The 17,941-nt window shown below is 33.4% G+C and overlaps 3 protein-coding genes and 2 non-coding genes across 6 annotated transcripts; 2 read left to right on the top strand and 3 right to left on the bottom strand.

Moving 5' to 3' along the window:
- Nucleotides 1-109: 109 nt before the first annotated feature.
- K10C8.4 (uncharacterized protein) lies at nucleotides 110-704 on the bottom strand. The gene is made up of 3 exons (NM_001028878.7): nucleotides 595-704; nucleotides 411-526; nucleotides 110-359 (listed from the first exon to the last, which is right to left on the bottom strand). The coding sequence occupies exons 1-3, from the start codon at nucleotides 620-622 to the stop codon at nucleotides 216-218; spliced, it is 288 nt and encodes a 95-aa protein (NP_001024049.2). The 5' UTR covers nucleotides 623-704; the 3' UTR covers nucleotides 110-215.
- Nucleotides 705-1,716: 1,012 nt separating this feature from the next.
- parn-1 (3'-5' exoribonuclease parn-1) lies at nucleotides 1,717-4,486 on the top strand. Its single transcript, NM_073768.4, has 7 exons — nucleotides 1,717-1,947; nucleotides 2,142-2,339; nucleotides 2,389-3,153; nucleotides 3,782-4,084; nucleotides 4,132-4,209; nucleotides 4,260-4,334; nucleotides 4,380-4,486. Exons 1-7 carry the CDS (start codon nucleotides 1,718-1,720, stop codon nucleotides 4,429-4,431), a joined length of 1,701 nt encoding a protein of 566 aa, NP_506169.2. The 5' UTR covers nucleotide 1,717; the 3' UTR covers nucleotides 4,432-4,486.
- Nucleotides 4,433-16,865, bottom strand: frpr-15 (G-protein coupled receptors family 1 profile domain-containing protein; the record flags this gene model as incomplete). Of its 2 annotated transcripts, NM_001373132.3 has the most annotated exons (8): nucleotides 4,433-4,685; nucleotides 4,738-4,956; nucleotides 5,020-5,332; nucleotides 5,616-5,774; nucleotides 5,826-5,959; nucleotides 6,006-6,257; nucleotides 6,313-6,465; nucleotides 16,711-16,865. In NM_001373132.3, the coding sequence occupies 8 exons, from the start codon at nucleotides 16,735-16,737 to the stop codon at nucleotides 4,608-4,610; spliced, it is 1,335 nt and encodes a 444-aa protein (NP_001360519.1). In that variant the 3' UTR covers nucleotides 4,433-4,607. The 2 variants fall into 2 exon arrangements, with proteins under 2 accessions (NP_001360519.1, NP_506168.2); NM_073767.3 differs by lacking the exon at nucleotides 16,711-16,865 and having other exon boundaries at nucleotides 6,313-6,459.
- Nucleotides 13,548-13,629, bottom strand: K10C8.5. Its single transcript, NR_069794.1, has one exon. It is a non-coding gene; the product is annotated as an Unclassified non-coding RNA K10C8.5 (non-coding RNA).
- Nucleotides 13,549-13,621, top strand: K10C8.t1. The gene has a single exon. It is a non-coding gene; the product is annotated as a tRNA-Val (tRNA).
- Nucleotides 16,866-17,941: the final 1,076 nt, after the last annotated feature.

Here is a 17,941-nt window from a genome sequence, read left to right as displayed (position 1 = left end):
TATGTCCCTTTGACACAGTACTTCCTCTCGTTTTCTTTCTCTCGATCAGATCTTGTTTTTCGTTGTTTTTCTTATTTTCTTTTCATATTTTGCTTGATTTTTTTATTATTTTAAAACAAAACAGTTTATTTGACCCATAAAGTGTATGTTTTTGAATAATTCTTAGAATTATTCATTCTCCCGGACAAAAATCGGGATCTTCAACAATTACTTGTCTACTTTCGGGAACAATTCGATTTTTTCACGTGTCGTATGAACTCTGGCTGTTGAAAATCATCATCTTCAAGAGCCAGGGTTTTTGAGAATTGATTTTGTAGTTCCGTCGAGTAAATCCATTCGAAAATTGAGCAGCCGATAGTCTGAACATCGATTATTTTATCAAAACGTTCTTTTCTTTTCAAATTACTTACGATAAAAAGCTTATAGTAGAAGATTATAAGAAGAATTGCTAGAAAAACAGTTTCCATTGGAAGTAATGGTTTTTCGTCGGGCACATCTGTTCCAATGTCAGCGTAAGAAGCGACAACTGAATTTTGTTTGATTAATGAGGAGATTTTATATTTTTGCTCCTAAATAACATCTAGAATGACTCACTCTCAAAAAGTTCTACGAATCTCTTCATCGAGAGGAATAATTGTGCAGGTGAGTGAATGTGTATGTGAATATTTGGGAATATTTTGTGCAAGGACGACAGGCACAACAAGCTACAACAAACCAATTTAGATGCGTCTGAAAACCGGGAGAAAAGATGGAGAAAAGAGAAAAGAAATGAAGAAAAAGGCGGCTGAGGAAAATAGAGACAGCGCCTCTTCTTCTTCTTTTCGCCTTTTTCTTCTCCTGCTTCTACTGTTCTTCCTCGTCCATCTGAGCCATACCCTCACACGTAGGCTCGCCATGTGTGTATAAAAATATGCAGATATGAAAAATGAAAAAGGAATACGGAGAGATAGATTTATATGGACTACATTTATGTTCTAGATAAACTGGGATGTTTTGCATGCTCTTGGGTTAGGTACTATAGTTGAACACAAATGAGCCATTTAATTCATCGTTCCGCTTCATCGCTCATGCACACTAGGTTCGGAACAAATGGAGTAGCTTCGAAGATTTGATGAAAGCCGAGTTTAAAACCCGAAAAGTTAATTTGTCAATTCGAACACATCAACTCGGTCTACACGTATCCGTTTTAACCAAGAAAGTTGAGCGGTCGAATTGGACGAACAAGTACAGTAATCTGGGTTAGCATACCACGTATGGGATGAATTCATATGAATGTGGTACACCGCTGTCATATTACATATCCACAGTTTTATTAAACACAATAAAATATGAGGGAAAGTTCCAATTTATTCCCAAGAGTCAAGTGTTTGGGATCAATAGGGAATAAATATCCTCCCTGATTTTTCACAGCCGCATTTTTTCTAATGTTAATTTTTATTAAAACAAATTTCAGAAAGCACCGCAAAGAAAATTCGTGTACTGAAAGACAAGAAATTCAGAAAAGACGTGTCAGCATATTTAATTACCCTATTTTTGCACCATCTCACAAAATTTTGAAATATTATTTTCTATCAATCGATATATGATTTTTGAAAATCATTTTGCTTACCTAACCCTAACGCAAGTTTTACAATTTTTGAATCTACCTTGCGAATCTATTTCTCTTCTCATCGCTTTATCGACGTCGTTGTCATTTTTAATTATTTTATTTTGCAGGATGGTTATCGTCACCGACTCAAACTTCCTGGATGCTGCAGGTACTTTGCGCAAAGGACTTCTCTACTGTGATTTTGTCGCCATCGACTTCGAATTTCTCGGTCTCGATGTGTCGGCCATTTCTCTTCATGACACTGTTGAAAGTCGCTATCAAATTCTTCGTGACAATGTCATCAAGTATCGTCCATGCCAGCTAGGACTGACCTTATTCAAGCAGAAGTCAAATCGAGCGTGAGTAAAATTGTTTTAAAGTTTCAGAAGGAGAGAGTTGCTGTCATTCAGATATGTTTCCCCTGTCTTGAGATAATTGAGATTACAAATAATTAGAAATTAAAGATTTTCTGCTAGATTCCAAATTTTTATTTTTTATTAACTCATATAAATAATGAATAAGGACAAAAATGTATTAAATTTTATTATTACAGATACAAAGCCGACACTTACTCAGTTCCGCTGTTTCAACGGTTTGGTGATAATGATACAAGCATCTCGTTGCCGTCGATGCGCTTCCTGGTCAAGAACAAGTTTAATCTCAATCAAGTCTTCATGGACGGCGTGGAGTTCTGCACTAGGAAAGAGTTTAAGAAGTTCGAACGTGCACTTTTAGCTGGAACTGCCGCAAGGTGGCGATTATTTTCTTCAGTATATTTCATAAATTTATCCATTTTTCAGCTATCTCAGCAGAGAAGTCAAATCTCAAATCGAACTTCTCAAAGTCATGGTTCACGAGAAATGCTATCAATCCACTTCTTATCATATTACACACCGTACCGATGAGCCAATGCAAAAGATTCCACTGAAAATGAAACCAAATTCGTCTGTTTCGCTTCGAATGCCACGGAACTTGAGCAGTGTCGAGAAGTACATGATAATCTACGAGCTAACGAAAGCGTTCCCGCAATTTCTGTTCACTTGTGACGAAAAACAACAAAATTTGCATGTGAAAAATATCTCCGACGATTACCTCAAGGAAAAGGACAATCTGGAAAGAGCTAGAGCTCGCTGTTCAGAATCAGTTAAAGGAGTTTCAGCAATCTTGCAAGTTGTTCATATGACTGGAAAACTCGTCGTTGGCCACAACAGTCTTCTTGATGCCATGTATATGTATCATTATTTCTTCTCGCATCTTCCTGCAAATTATCAGATGTTCAAAGATAAATTCAATGCACTGTTTCCGAGAATTATGGACACGAAGCTTCTTGCTCAAGCTCTTCGTTTCGAATTGCCTGGAGTCGGTGATTCTTTGGAGAATCTCGGTGATTATTTCGGTTCCGATAAGTCCGATAAAACTGTTCCGCCCGAGCTTCGTGGGTTTATTGAGCCATGGATGAACCCACTCGAAGATGAATCAGAGAACGTGTACCATAATGCTGGATTCGATAGTTATGTCACCGGAGAAGTCTTCTTGAAGCTTGCTCACATTTATATTAATAGAAGGTGAGTATTTTTAAAAATTATAATAAAGCATTAAAAAAACAATTGTGACCTTGAAATATTTGGGCGGAAAAATTTAAAAAAAATCTTAAAAATTTTTTTAAAGCCTAAACAAAAAAGTCGATAACACGACATGTTTTCGTTGACAGAAGTACTGTAGGATTACTGTAGTTTTGTAAAAATGAGTTTTTGTCTTATTAAAGAATGCTGGTTTGATCTTATAAGGTGGATATGGTCGGGGTAGACTGTAGAAGTAGTACTGTAGGACTACTGTAGCTTCGGGAAAAATTGATTTTTGTCTTTTAGAGGAATATTTGATTGGTGATAGTAGGGAATCGGCCAGAAAGCTTCTGAAAAGTTCTGTAAAAATTCGAACAACGTCTGAAAAACTGACAAGTTCTAAAAACTTTGAGAAACTTTTGGAATTTACTGAAAAACCGAAAAAAGTTACTGGGAGCTTATGGAAATTCGAAAATCTTCTTGCAAGAGATCTTGGTTAATTTTAAACATTTGGAAAATTCAAGGAATTCTGAAACATAAAAATTTTTGAAAAAAAAAACAAACTACAGTAACTTTCATTTGGAGTTTTTCGAAGAGTGATGTAAAATTTTGGATTTTTTTTAAATTTCAGGAACAACTTCAAGAACGAAATCTTGGATTTTGATAGAATCTATCAATATCTTGAAGCTCCGATTCTCAACCGTCTCCCCTTCCAACTTATGGATGTTGGCTGCTGCTACCTGACCGGTGATGATTCCAAAGGATTCCGTCCAGATGTCATTACAATAGTTCGAAGAGATCGTGTTGCAATCGAGGAGGACGAGTTCAGATATCTTGAGAAAGCGTTGGGAACTCTCATGGCCACGTACCAGTTCGACATCGAATGGTCGAAAAACAAGAAGGAACTCTTCCTGGCCACCAATTCACCTGGCTCGTATGTTTAAAGTAGTACATGGCTTTAATTATATGAACGATTTCCAGATACGCATTCCTCTGCGAGAAGTTCTCGAACGATTCGAGTCTTGCTCCCCTGGATGAGCTGGATAGCGGAAAGAAATGGTAATTTTGAACATGGTTTTTGTTAAGTTTACAAGTTTGTTTATTTTCAGGACCTTCGAACAGCGTCAAACAGCGTGGAGAAGCTTCAAAAACCGAGGAGTTGGAATCGGGATCAATGCGAAAAGGTTTTTTGTTTCAGTTTTAATCATGAATCTAATAACATTTTTCAGAATCCGAGCTCAAAACCAAGCCACCAAGATTCAAAGAGCGATGGAAATATAACTATAATGTCATATGTTTATTTCAATTTTTTTCAATCATAAATATATGTTGAAAACTTTATGTTAATTAGTTCAAAGAGAAGGGAAGGTTTACTTGAAAAATATATTAACCCGATAGAGAATACCCGTAATTTGAAAGGTTTAGAGAGCACAAATATTTAAGAATGTTTCGAACTTTCATGAATTCGTTGGTCTTCTCGAGGAAGATGATCGAGTGGAAGGTGAAAGATCGGATTTTCGAATAACGCTCGCTTGCTGGAACATTGAAAATATTATTGTAAAGTTAGCATATTTTCAGAATTCTCACCTTGCTTCTATTTAAATCAAATCTGGAATTATCCAGAAGTTGAGTTGTCTCGAAATGAGCTTGAGAATACCCAATCGGACGTTTTGGGGATTTACCACAAAAATTGTGCCCCAAATTTTTTCGAAAAAGTCGAATGAACACATTGCGATACTTGCTTCCAAAAATTAAATAAATTATAATTGTCGACGCCCCGTTGACGTTCACCAGAAATGTTGATAGCTGAAAACATCAAGATTTTTTTTGATTTTTTACAGTTGTTCGAAATTATATCCAGTAACTAACCTCCACCAATAGAGTTTCTAGATCAGCGAAAAATCTGATACTTGATAATTCAATAATATTTGTGGCAAATGCAATCAGGTTGAAGAGTAAAAATTCGGTTGTGATTGCCACAAGCATTACAGTCACTCCATTTTCTTTTTTGTCATTTTTCACACTTCCATTGTTAGCTCCACCCATGAGAATTCCATTTCCTTTTTCTCCGTTTTCAACTGGAACAACTGCCGAATATCCATCAATTTTTGTAACGATTGTGTCAGTGGGTACTGTAGAATCACTTCTTTTTGATCGAGATGTTGTCATCGCTTTTCTCATTCTGAAAATTATTTCAAATTAATTCAGCGAACAGCACGCGATGTCAGAAAGTCTCATCGCGGTTTGATCTACAAAAAATGCGGGAATTTTTTCCCAGAAAAATTGTGACGTCAGCACACTTAACCATGCGAAATCAGTTGAGATATCTGCGTCTCTTCCCCCCGCATTTTTCGTAGATCAAAGCGAAATGGGACTTTCTGACTCCACATGGAACAGTTACTTGATTTGATAAACTTTGATTATTTGGTATATCAGTTTTGAAACTGTGAAAAATTGTAACTTACTTATATGACTGTTTGAGTGTTGCAATTATTCGAAGATTAACATAAGTTAAAATAGCAAATGGTAGGAAGAACATGACAATTGTATAAGCTGCATTTCGGAAAATAAGAGTATACATACGATTCATCATCAGAGATGTTGGATAAACAACAGACGAGTTTCTGGAAAATTAAATAATATGAAGACAAATCTTAGAAATCATTATCACGTACGTCTGTCCTTCAGTTCCAAATGAACATGGCTGAGCATGAAGTTCAAACCATCTACTCGCATTGAATACAAATGCAAAAACAATTGCAGCCACTATAACTGCTTTCACTGCATTTGAATTGGAGATTCGACGGATCTGCAAATATATACTTGTTTTACAACTTTGTTTTTTTGGAACTTACCAAAAAAGGGTGACAAACTCCAAGATATCTATGTACTGAAACAAGAATTGTAACATAAACAGACATTGTCAGTCCAATTTGTGCAAGTGGGTAGAACCATACAATCAATTGAACAGATAAGTCGATGTACTCTGGATTGTGGGAGTTTTCAGCATAAACTGGAACTGAGAACACGAAGATTGATGCGACAAGTGTCAAAAGGTCGGAGAAGGAAAGTGCTAGGAAAAACCAATTAACTGTATGATTCCGCATCTGAAAGTTATAAAAAAAAAAATTTCATATTTAATCTTATTAAATTGAAACTTACAGATTTCTGTGAGAAGACACATATGTTAATGGAGTTTGATATGATTCCAAATAAATAGACAAATGGAAAAAGGTACGATCGAAATAGGAACTGTGCGTGTGTAAACTCGATTTCTTGACATTTATTGAACTCATCGTCCAATGACATGCCACTCTGAAAATTATAAAAATTATGAATTTATGCTAACAAATGTAAATAAGAATATTCAGCTTATAATAACACAATTTTTATCAACTATAAAATCTGTTTTACAAAAAAGGTGAGAAAATCTTACACTCCAATGGGAAGAAAGGGCACTGCGACGACAACTATTTGTTGCTCCTGTCGTGTAAGCAAATAATACGATCAGAAGACAATTCATGAAAAACACTTCCGCGGTATGATATATTATTTATTAAGGCTAATTGTACTTTCAAACCCTAATGAGTGCTATAGGACAAGTAATTTATCAAAAATCAGCTTCAGAGTCAACAATAAATTATTAAAGTTGGGATTCTATCTGCAGAACTCTTAAGGGGGGGGGGGGTTCCAATTTTATTTCGGCTGATAACTTATGGGCAGTTAAAAAAATATATTTGTATAGACTGTATTGAATTTGTCTAGGAAGAATGAGACTAGTCAACTTCTAAACCTAGATTCTGTAACTACCCTAAAAATAGAAGATGCATCGGGAAAAGTGTCACAATGTGATAGATATGGTCAGTTGAAATGAATATATTTCCAGTTTTTCCTAGATTTGGGTAATTATCCACGTAACAATCATCAAAAATCCACAAACCGAGAACAAGAAAAAATGATCTTTGAATGTAAAATGATTGTTCGGTCTTTCTTTGATTAAGTAGAAAAAGATGAGAAGTGAGTACTATTACGCAAGAGAAAACCATTGAGTGCTTGGAATGCAAATACACTTTAGTTACAAAAACAAACTTTATTGACAAAAACAAACACTTTTTTGCACCACCAAAATGCACTTATGAATGCACAAATGCACACTGTTCGTGAACTTTGCCGATATAGTTTTTGAATATTTATTGCGTGGGATCCAACATTTCAGATGGAAATTTGAGGAGCATGTTTGTTCTCATTGAGGGATTATGGGAATTCTCAGTAAGTTCTAGACAGTTTCAATAAGTTCATTCTATGAGGAAGTTTTGCTTTGAGAAAGTTTCGGAGGAAATTTGTCTGAAATTATCTAAAATCTGGAAGAACTACAAAGTATTTTTATGGAGCATTCTTGAGATATAAAAGAACTAGGCAGAACCAAAAAAACACAAAAAATTGGTTGCCATTTTTTATAGAAGGTCTCCACGACAATCTTCCGTGAGAGGACGAGAACGAGAAAAATGGGTCAAAACAAGAAAATGAACGGGCCCATAGAAGATTCACTCCAGTCTAAGAATGCAAAAAACGTGGATAAATAGTTTTTATTTTCTGTCCACTAAGTCTTTGCACTTATTTTTTACTAATTATGCGAATTTCATGAAGAAGCCAGACTTTTTCAAATAGAATAATTGAATCAGGAAGTAGTCTTGAAAAAGAAAGAAGTGAATGAATATTTAAAAAAAACAATATTTAATACTTCAGATCTGAAATTTGAATTTTTCAAGACCGGATTTGTTTTTGAATTTTTCAAAACTTTCTTTGTTATTAAAAATATCTATTTTTAAAATCGAACTAATTGTGAGGTTAAAATATTCCATTCTCAATCCTGGTGTTCAAGAAGTAGAAAAGCAAGGAAAACAAATGGGTGGGCTCTTCCAATCAAACATGATCTAATTGAATTGAGAGCACAAGAGAAGAAGAAGAGGTTGCAATGTGTGCATACTTCTGGAACAATGATGGGTGGAACACGTCACATAAGAGACGTGACTTTACGACAAAACTTTTCCGCATTTTCCAAATATATTTACTTATCTAAAATTGGAATCTAGTGCAACAGAATACATACGTAAGAAATGTACGATTGAAGAACAACTTATCATATTTTTTTTAAAGAGGAGGGCATTTGATACAATGAATATATTTAGGTGTAAGACTACTGAAAATCACCAACTTGAAAGTCTACCTTAAATTTGAAATTACTAGATTTTCATTTTTGAACATTGAAAACTCCTATCTTAAATTCGAAAATGTAATGATCGTAACAAAAAACATGATTCTTGTATTGAAGTGAGTTTGAGTTTCCAACAAGAAACATTGTACATATCATTTTTTCATTTTTCAAAACAATAATTATATTCAGACCAAAAAAAATCAGTATTCAGACCTCATATGAAAGCCCCACGGTTTGACTCCTGAAAGTTATAAAGTAAGCAATTTTCAGAAGTCACAATAACAGTCGAATTCAGAATTCTCTAATTTCAGGCATGTCAGAAAATGGTTAATATTTTGACTCATATCACAAGATTTCTGAAATGTTCCAATTTGTGAGTCAAATGAAGTTCACATTCACAACAAATCCTATTCAGAACACATTGACAATGCTGTGGGTGTTTCAGGTGATAAAACATTATGTATTAGAGAATAAGAAATGCATTGTGTCCTGAAATCTAGATTTTCTGATTTATTACGTCAAAAATTAAGAATATTTGCTGAAATTTCGCAGAAGTAAGAAAACTATCGGAAGCAAATCCCAATCCTGGGAAGAAAGAATACAAATTGTAGATGACTGAAATGAATTGACACAAAAATTGCAGCGTGTTCAAAGTGAAAACAAAAAAAAGAATCTCTGTTCCTTTTCACATTTTTGTGCCTCTTCGTTTAGATTCACATGTGCTCCGCTCTCTACGCAAAATTGTGGTTTAGCTGTGTGTATTTATCCTTGAGAGAACAAGGCGTATAAACCGTAAACACTGAGTGAAAAAGCTCATCTAGAAAAAAAAGACTGCGAGTGTCGGATAAAAGTTTTGAAAAGTTTAGTTTGCAGTGAAAGACAGGTTTAAAAACGTTTCCGTCTGCCAATACAAGACTAAAAACTTGACAATTTATAATTTGTGGGTGTTTTAAGTAATATAATGTTTTACTTACAATTAGGAATATAAATTAGAACGTGAAAGTACTAAAAGGTTAATTAGATCTAGGGTAGGGTATATTTTTGATTTTAGCGCATTACCTAGACTGCATTAAAAAAAAATTAAATTAAAATCTACCTTTGAAGTTGAGAGCTTTTACCTAGCTATCAAATAGGTTTGTGAGCTTTTCAGATAATTTAGAGCTAGATAGATAATTTCCGGAGTTGCCGAAAATTCATTGGCCGAACCAAAATAGCCCCACACCTTTGATTTAAGGATACCTAATAAACGTGATGTTTGAGAAAAAGGTTCTATTTTGTGAAGAATTCAACCATAATAATTCCAAGAATGATCAAAAAATAAAATGGACATGAAAATAACTCAAAATAGCGAAAATCGAGGAGAATGCAAAAAATTCCAAAACTTCTTCTCCCATCCGGCTTTTCCGTTTTTCAAAAAGCCAGGTGGTTTGAGTGTTGTTATGGGTTGTGTTCACCCTTAAACTAAACCTATAAAACGACATACCACTTTAGCTACCACTTTTCAGAAATTCACGATCCGAAGAAAAAGAGCATCATAAAAAGGTTATGGTAGGTAAGGTTTATGACCAACTGAATAAAATTAAGGAAAATGAAGAAAAATAGTGTTCACAGAAGATTTTCAATTGGATTTCCGTATTTACGATGACGTAACTTTCTCTCTCGCTGCGTGTGAAGAATTTTCAATTCGAAAAAAAAATCTGCAACGCAGAAGAAAAAGAACTCGCATATTGTTTTTGCTCAGATTCATTCTTTAGTACACTACTTAGACTTTCAAAGCATTTGTTTTGATGGTTTAAAAAATTACATCTTTAGAAATATAGTAATTTACAAGTCAGTTCAAGATCAAGTACAACAAAATATATTTCCAATTGTTGAACTCGCGTTCAGGATATCAACAAAAAAAATAGAGTTTTCTAGAAATATCTAAAAAAGAATATAATTCTTAAGATAAATAAATTTAAGGGCTCTGTCGTTGGAACGCCAGACAGAACACTTAAAATCATAATAAAGACGTGATAAGAAGAGATCAGAGCAATAGGTAGAAATAGCGAACTCTATTCTGCAGGCATCAAAACTTTTGAAAATGCATTATTGTTTTATGTGGGAAGATTTCTACAAGTTAGTATACAGTTTGTATATCATAATTTGTTGATTGTTAGCTGTGCTGCAAAATTATGCTGTAGTAATTTTTTCATGAAAAGAAAACGAGATTGATAATTTTTGGTGCCTATAAGCTTTAATTCAAATGTATCAAATTTAGATGTTACAATGTCCAGTCCAGGAAGCCCAGGAAGTCCAAGGACCTTTAAAGATACATGAATGATGTGATAAATACGATAAATCTAGAGATGGGATCTTTTTACACTTCCTCATTTTATTAATTCAATCAGTGGTCACTTCACTAAACCCCTGAAAGCAAAATAGAAAACATGAAGGACAAAAGTTGGACGTCGGACAAGAAAACGTTTATGTTCGCGAAATAAGAAAGCAACAGATTGTTTTTTATTTTCAGACGAACACGGGGATTGAGTTTAGAAAATGACAACTATTTGAATTTCTTGAACTTATAGGTACAACTCACAGAAACGAAAACAACAGTTTCAAAAATTGCCGGAAAATAAAAATAATTGCCGGATAATTTGCCGGCAATTCTCATGAAAAAAGGAACACGCTATACAGTAATAGTTGACCCTTCGATGAATTTCTACAAAACAAAAACAAAAAATAACAGAGCATAATACGAATAATTTAACTCATGGTCGAAGATCTCGCATGAAAATAATATCGCCTTCAAAAATAACATAAATGAACCTGCTGAAAAACTGGAAAAACCTAGACATTCGTCATAAAATAAGACGAGAGAGAAGTGACTAAAGGAAAACAGAAACAAAAAAGAAAAAAAGGTGGAAAGCTACCATTAATTAGAATGTAAAAGGACGATTTTTCTTTGATTTTTCAGGAAAATGATAGAAACACTTTTGGAAAATTTCGAACAAAATGCAAGTTGTTTGCAATTATGATTGTCATGTTGTTCTTTTTTTGAAAATATTAATATTTATGTCAGTACTACAGAAAAAGTTAAATCCTGTTTTCTGGTTGTATGATTTTCAGTGAAAATCTGCAAAACCAATTGGGAATATTATAAAGTGCCGTAAACAAATAAAATTCGAAGAAACTATGGTATGATTTATGATTATAACAGGACATTCTAATAATTAAATATGGATTATCGTCAATGGGGATTTGATCTAAATGCACTTCTATTAATCTATAATTGCCAAAAATCAAAATTTAGCACTCGAAAAACTTTTTATTTTTAAAGTTTTTTTTTTGATAAATGTCGAGTACCGCACAACGTGATGATGATATTTAGATAATGAGAACTTTAAATCTTTTATTTTGTCGTACAGTTTAGAAAAATTACCAAAAATTCTCAACTTCAGAAGCTCCAATCTCTCAAAATCTCTTAAATTCAAAAATCATTTTTCAGTGAATTCTTCCAGAATTCGTGCATTTTGAGACTCTTCTTGTGAGGAAATGAAAAAAAAATAATTCCAAAAAAATTAATGTCAAATGAATATCCATAGACAATGACTAAGAAATTTGAAGAGATGGACCTCCAAGGCGTCTTGGTTGATTTAAAATTCCACATTTTCTTTGCCTCATCTTTTTATAGATCGCGGTTTTCAGTCTCCGTATTTTAGACCTCAAATATAGAAAAAAGATAAAAGTGATTCTATGTTTTTTTGCAAGTTACAAACTGAAACGTCTGTATTTTGTTCAACTGAAGTTATTGAAAATGTAAATTGCAGAAGTTCAAAACTAAACGAACAATAAAAACGCGTCTCAATTTAAAATAAAATGCTTTACAACTTGTCGTAAAACGAAAGCGGGGCGATACGACCAAAAGTAGATTATAAATTGTCAGAATTTCAGAATTTTTGAGGGCCTTCTTGAGGAATACACAAAAACAGAATACTCATAGGAACATGTGTCGGATATCTTCAGGAAAAGGGATCAGAATTTATGAATTTGAGTCGATACTTTAAATCTAATGGAATAACTTCTTATTTGCGAGTGGGCTTCTAAAGCTGTTAATTAGTAAATTTTAAATTCGCTAAAATTCGAGAAAATTAAGAAAGTTTTAAATTAATACTTGCAGTCCATTTTGAAACTTTATCAAACGTCTTTAACATTCTACTTTCTAACATTCCCCAATATCTGCAAAAATCCTTTTGCATATTTTTTTGTTTGATGCAATTTTGGAACGCTTTCTTTTTTCCGTTGTTGTTCGAGTTTTTTATTAAGGCGTTTGATGGGCGCGAATGCTGACGGGCGAGGGAATGGGAAGATGGATGTCATAAATTGCTCCACCCGTTGAATGTCTATACAGAAATATGAAAAATCACATATCGTTAAGAAGCGAACACTATTCGGAGTGCATCTCTTTGGAATAAATTGTAAGCTAAATAGATATTAGTATTTTCGTAAACTCCCACATATCGCACATCTACTTGGAAATTAAACTTTTTCCTATAACTATGTCTCCTTATACAATTTTTTGTTTTTGCTGCAATGTTCCCAGAATTCATAAAACAATATATATTTGAAATCTTGAATCCCATGTCACCTATTCCAATTTATGGTTGAGGAGTTAAAATCTTCTTGAAATCAGGACACACATATTGAACTAGAAAAATTGAAAATGCGAAGAAGTTCTTGGAAAAAGAGATACGGAAACATATTAAAATAATGCTTCATAACACAGTGAATTAATCAGCACTTGGTTTTCTTGGTTTTGTTTAAAGAAAAGAAATAGATGTATGTGAACACACAAGTCCCGGAAAAAATGAACACAAGAATCCACATAAGATCCTTTGAATGTAAATGCGGCGTAATTAGTTTTGCTGGTTTTTTTCGGTCTCTTTGAATAAATGGGATGCTGTTATGAGCAAGATTTCACAGATTTGAAAGCGATGGGATCTTTTAGCGGAAGCTTTTGGAAGACTTTTTTTTTAATTGAAAAAGAAATTGAAAAAAAGGGGAAGACTTTTACAAGTATTCTATAAACATAAGAGTACACTGAAGTTATGTTTCCACTAGACTGGCACTTGCAAAATAAACATTTTCCGTTTTTCTCTGTTTCCGATGGAAACCACTACCCGGCAATGTTCAGGACACGCGGTCCTGTGGTGTAGTGGTTATCACGTCTGCTTTACACGCAGAAGATCGCCGGTTCGAACCCGGCCAGGACCTAGGTTTTGCTTTTAAGTGATAGTTGATGTACTAGAAAACAGTAATTTTAGAAACGGAAGTATTTTTTACCCCTTGGGGCCAGTTTCACAGGAAACTTGTTTATTTTTATAATTATAATTCATTTGTTTATTAAGAAATTGCTAATGCACCATATTAGATTACTGTAGAAAGTTTACGTGCAGATCTCAACTTTTAAGTCTTTTTATAGCTCATTCAACGCGTTTTTTAACGTTAAAAATGTATTATGAGGTGAACAAATCTCACATTAACTTCAGAAAGTTGGAAGAAACATTAGAAAATTTGGGATAGGCTCGTAAGCTTTCAATATTCTACAGTAAATCATTTTACTAGAATGCGCCTCTAAGCTCTTAAGCTTATAGTAGGGAGAGATTAAAATTTTAAAAAAGAGAGAAAGAAGGTATATGCGTCCAAGCTATTCTAATTTTGGAGTAAAACATTATAATCTTCAAACTTCAAACTTTTTTGTCTTTATTAAATGCTCGTAAGATCAGCTCCCCCGCTGAATAATGGATGTCTGATACGCATGGGATCAGAAGATTTAGATGAGATTAAAATTCGTGACGATTTTTAATCTATTTTTGCACATCCCTCAACATCTATACATTTCGACAAAAAAATTTTACCTTATGGAAATCTTTGAGTTTTGGTATGAGCCTAATACATTTTCCACCACAATTTCCTGATCAATTTCTCAAAACGACTTGTTGTGATGTATCCCTTAATTACGCTCATATTCTTTTTAAAAAATGCCTTCATGCTCATTTGATCTATGAGATTTGGTACGAAAAAAAAGAGGAAAAACGAGAAAGTTGTACCTAATTGCTTGTCGTTTGTCACGTCACAATGATACAAACATGTACGAATGAATGAAGTGAGAAAAGTACAGTTGAAGATTTGAGAAATATTCAAACTAAATTTACGCGGTCAAAAAAAAGGAAATCGAATCAATGCAATCTGGAACAAATGCGCGCGACACAACACCATGTCGTCGATACAGGTGAAATTTTTGGTAGTGAGTGTACGTGTAAGGAAATGAAAAATTGAAAACTAGAAACATATTATATTCACCTGCAACTCTAAGACAGGTTAGAAAAACATTTAAATGGAAAGTGTCGAGTGTCTAATTCAAAATAAAAATAGGTTTTTCACGGAGTTTTCAGCGAGAAACTTTTCGATTCCATGGCATTTTGAAGTGGGTGACCAGACTTCTCGAGTTAATTTTATTAATATTTTGTGACTTATAGCTTCGATGAAAGTTCAAAAAAAACACATGTTCTGTATGAAAATAATGTGTCGTTTTTTCAAGAATTAGGAAATTTTAATTAATTAAATATTATTTAAAATAAAAAAAAATTAAATGAATTACTAAAAGAGAACTTCACTTAAAAACTACTTACATAATTTATTCTATATTTTGTTTTCTTTTTTCCTATAACGTTTTCTGGTGTTCGTTGAATTCGTTGAATTAATTAAAACAAGAAAAAAGAATGACCTATAACGACCAAAAAGCTTTTTCGATCATTAGAAGACTTATTGGTTCCGAAGTTCTTTGATTTTTTGAAAAGTGACTATATCAATTGTCTTGATTTTGAACTATTATTAAACATTCCAAAATTGATTTAAGAATGTGGTAGAAAACTTTGAAATCCAAAATTTACCACTGACCTTTTCGGACTGAACTGAACTTTTCATAGTTTACTTCCGACACAACAAAAAGAATAAAGACCATGAAAATGATCACTGTGGTCCATAATCTTTCCAATTTGTTCGCTTTGCTTAACAGTTGCTCATCTCGTTACCACTTTTTCCCTCCCTTCTATTTTAGGAGAACATTCCTTCAATTCGGTGGCAAAAAAAATAAACGAGCAAATTTTCTGCTAGGAAGTCATTTTCCTTCCGTATTCTCTCCTCAAAAAATGGTGAATGTCAATGCACACGTGATCCGGAAGGAAACCAAGGACAACCTTCGGTAGTATTGGATTTGTGATCTACCACTAAGATACACTTGGACATTTGAAGAGGTTAATCCTTTCTTCATTTTGAGCTTTCACCTTCCTGCTGCCAACTTTTGGAAACAAAATAAAGAAAGGCTTCTTCCTGGTGCAAGAATAGGATGTCAGGACTCAAATTTCATGAATTGAGAAAAAGAAGGGTCTAGAAAAAGGAAGGATTGTGTGCAAATAATGGTAGAGATGAGTTCAAAGCACAAAAGATCAAAATCAAATCAAAAGGTATATTGGGGATAATTCTACAATGTAAAAACGTATTTAATAGTCTGGGCCAAATCCACAGACTTCATGTGTAGTCTGCGGACGGAATTTGCTGAGAATGTAGAATCGTAGAATAGTTGATTGCAGACCATTTTAAACTCTGACCTCTGAGTCAGTTTCCCCTCACATTTTAATCTTCATCAAAGATTGTTACGTCACACGCTTTTCTGTACAATGCAGATGGATAAAATCAACATGGAAGCTTAGCGCCATTTCTGGAGATCAATTTGAAAAAGGAAACTCTGACGGTTTGTCAGCACTATTATGGCTATTTCACAGTTTTCTGAAACGTCGCCTTGAATGCGCATGGGTATGTTCAAATGGGTCTCACCGCGAGAAAAAGTATGGTTTGCCTTTTTTATCTAGTCAGCACAAGGAGCGTGACAACGGAAAAAATTCCCGGGCATTCGCACCTTTTACTACCCGCATGTTCCTTAATTTGGGATTTTGTGTCACAAACACAAGGTTTTTATAACTAAAAATTAAAAATTAATAGTTTTCGTGTTTACATGACTAAAAAAGATCATAAACGTTTCACATGTAATGAGAATGAATTTTTGAAATATAAATTTACAACAAAATGTAGGTTTCTAACTGAGTATGGAAAATGCTATGCGGTGCAAAAGGCAAACGTAATTGTAGAGTAGGAACTGAACACAATTTTTGTTGAATGTTTAAAAATACTTTTCAATTTCTTGAGAAAAAGGTAACAGCTGCAAAAATCAAGCAACAAAAACTTAAAAGTGTATAAAATGCCTCATAATGTAAATTATTATTCAATAAACTATAAAAACATACCCTTAAAATGGCACGATTCGAAGTCATTTTGATAGCTCTGTAGTGAATCTTCAAATTCTCACAAATTCGTTTCTCTGAAATTGAAAACGTTCCGATTTGAAATTAAAAATCAAAGATAGAAAAAAAGGAAATCAAGATCTATCGAATGTTTGTATTGAGGTAAGTGAGAAAATTCTTTAATCAAATGCAACGATCAGAGTAGCGATTTTAGGATTTGATGGAGATGCTCTTAAAAAAGAAAAGGAAAGCAGGAAGGAAGGCGGGGTGCTCTTGTCCACGAATTACTAATGGCAAAAAGAAACAAGAAGGAAATGGGAACTGACTAACGGATAACGAAGATCAGAAACAAAGTAGACTTATTGTTTTTGACACTCATTCTCCAAGAATTTTCATTTTTAGGAACTCCAGCGTTTCCAATAATATAATCCTTTTCCAGCATATTTTATTTTAAAATTCCACATTCCTCACAGATGTCATTAAATTTTTAAATTTTTTCGTAAACTCATTTTTCATTTTCTATGATAAATATATTTTCAACTTGAAGTAATCATGAAAAAATAAGATATTTATCATCTTTTTGTGACGTAGATCATATATTAAAATATATTCACTCAAATTTCGAATGACTTCAGTTTGTTAAAGACGTTCGGATGTTCCATTCATCAGACCCAAAAAAAAGACGATCAAATAAGCTAATCAGCAGAATAGCTTTTCTCGGGAAGTATCTCTAAATTATTCTAGGAAGAGATAAAATACTTTAAGGCAACAAAACAATTGGTTTACAAAGTATGAGATTTTTTCGTAAGAAAAATGAGTGACTGGTCAGTGAACTAAAAAAGAAGATATGCGTCAAGAGCAATTAGGGAATTGGGAAATAAATGTGCACAAAAGTTCAGAGAAATCAACGAACTAAAATTAGAAAGGAATAATCAGGTTGAAAAGTCATCGAATGAATCATAATAGTCATTACCTTCACGAGTTTAAAAACTTAAAAAGTCAGACTACAGCAAAAGTATTTAAAATTTTGAAACAATTCATGCAAGCTATTTTGAGTTGTTTCGACGAGCTATTTTGAGTTGTTTCGACGAAACTTGGCACGTAGTCTTTGTTTATACACATACATTCAATTTTCCTATTTTAATATTTAAGGGTCTAAAAATTTGTTTGCAAACTCTATGATATTTTTAAAGAAAGTGGGCAAATTTCAAAAAGATAATGCCCATATATTTTT

This window comes from Caenorhabditis elegans, chromosome V (assembly GCF_000002985.6).
Source record: "Caenorhabditis elegans chromosome V".
Classification (NCBI taxonomy): domain Eukaryota; kingdom Metazoa; phylum Nematoda; class Chromadorea; order Rhabditida; family Rhabditidae; genus Caenorhabditis; species Caenorhabditis elegans.
This window is presented reverse-complemented; position numbering and strand designations above follow the sequence as displayed.

Coding starts and splice junctions, on each gene's coding strand:
- K10C8.4 (NM_001028878.7), bottom strand. CDS start 622: ATGAAGAGATTCGTAGAACTTTTTGAGA. Junction 527..594: donor ATTCGTAGAACTTTTTGAGA/GTGAGTCATTCT, acceptor AACAAAATTCAG/TTGTCGCTTCTTACGCTGAC. Junction 360..410: donor TCTACTATAAGCTTTTTATC/GTAAGTAATTTG, acceptor ATCGATGTTCAG/ACTATCGGCTGCTCAATTTT.
- parn-1 (NM_073768.4), top strand. CDS start 1,718: ATGGTTATCGTCACCGACTCAAACTTCCTGGATGCTGCAGGTACTTTG. Junction 1,948..2,141: donor AAGCAGAAGTCAAATCGAGC/GTGAGTAAAATT, acceptor TTATTATTACAG/ATACAAAGCCGACACTTACT. Junction 4,335..4,379: donor ATCGGGATCAATGCGAAAAG/GTTTTTTGTTTC, acceptor AACATTTTTCAG/AATCCGAGCTCAAAACCAAG.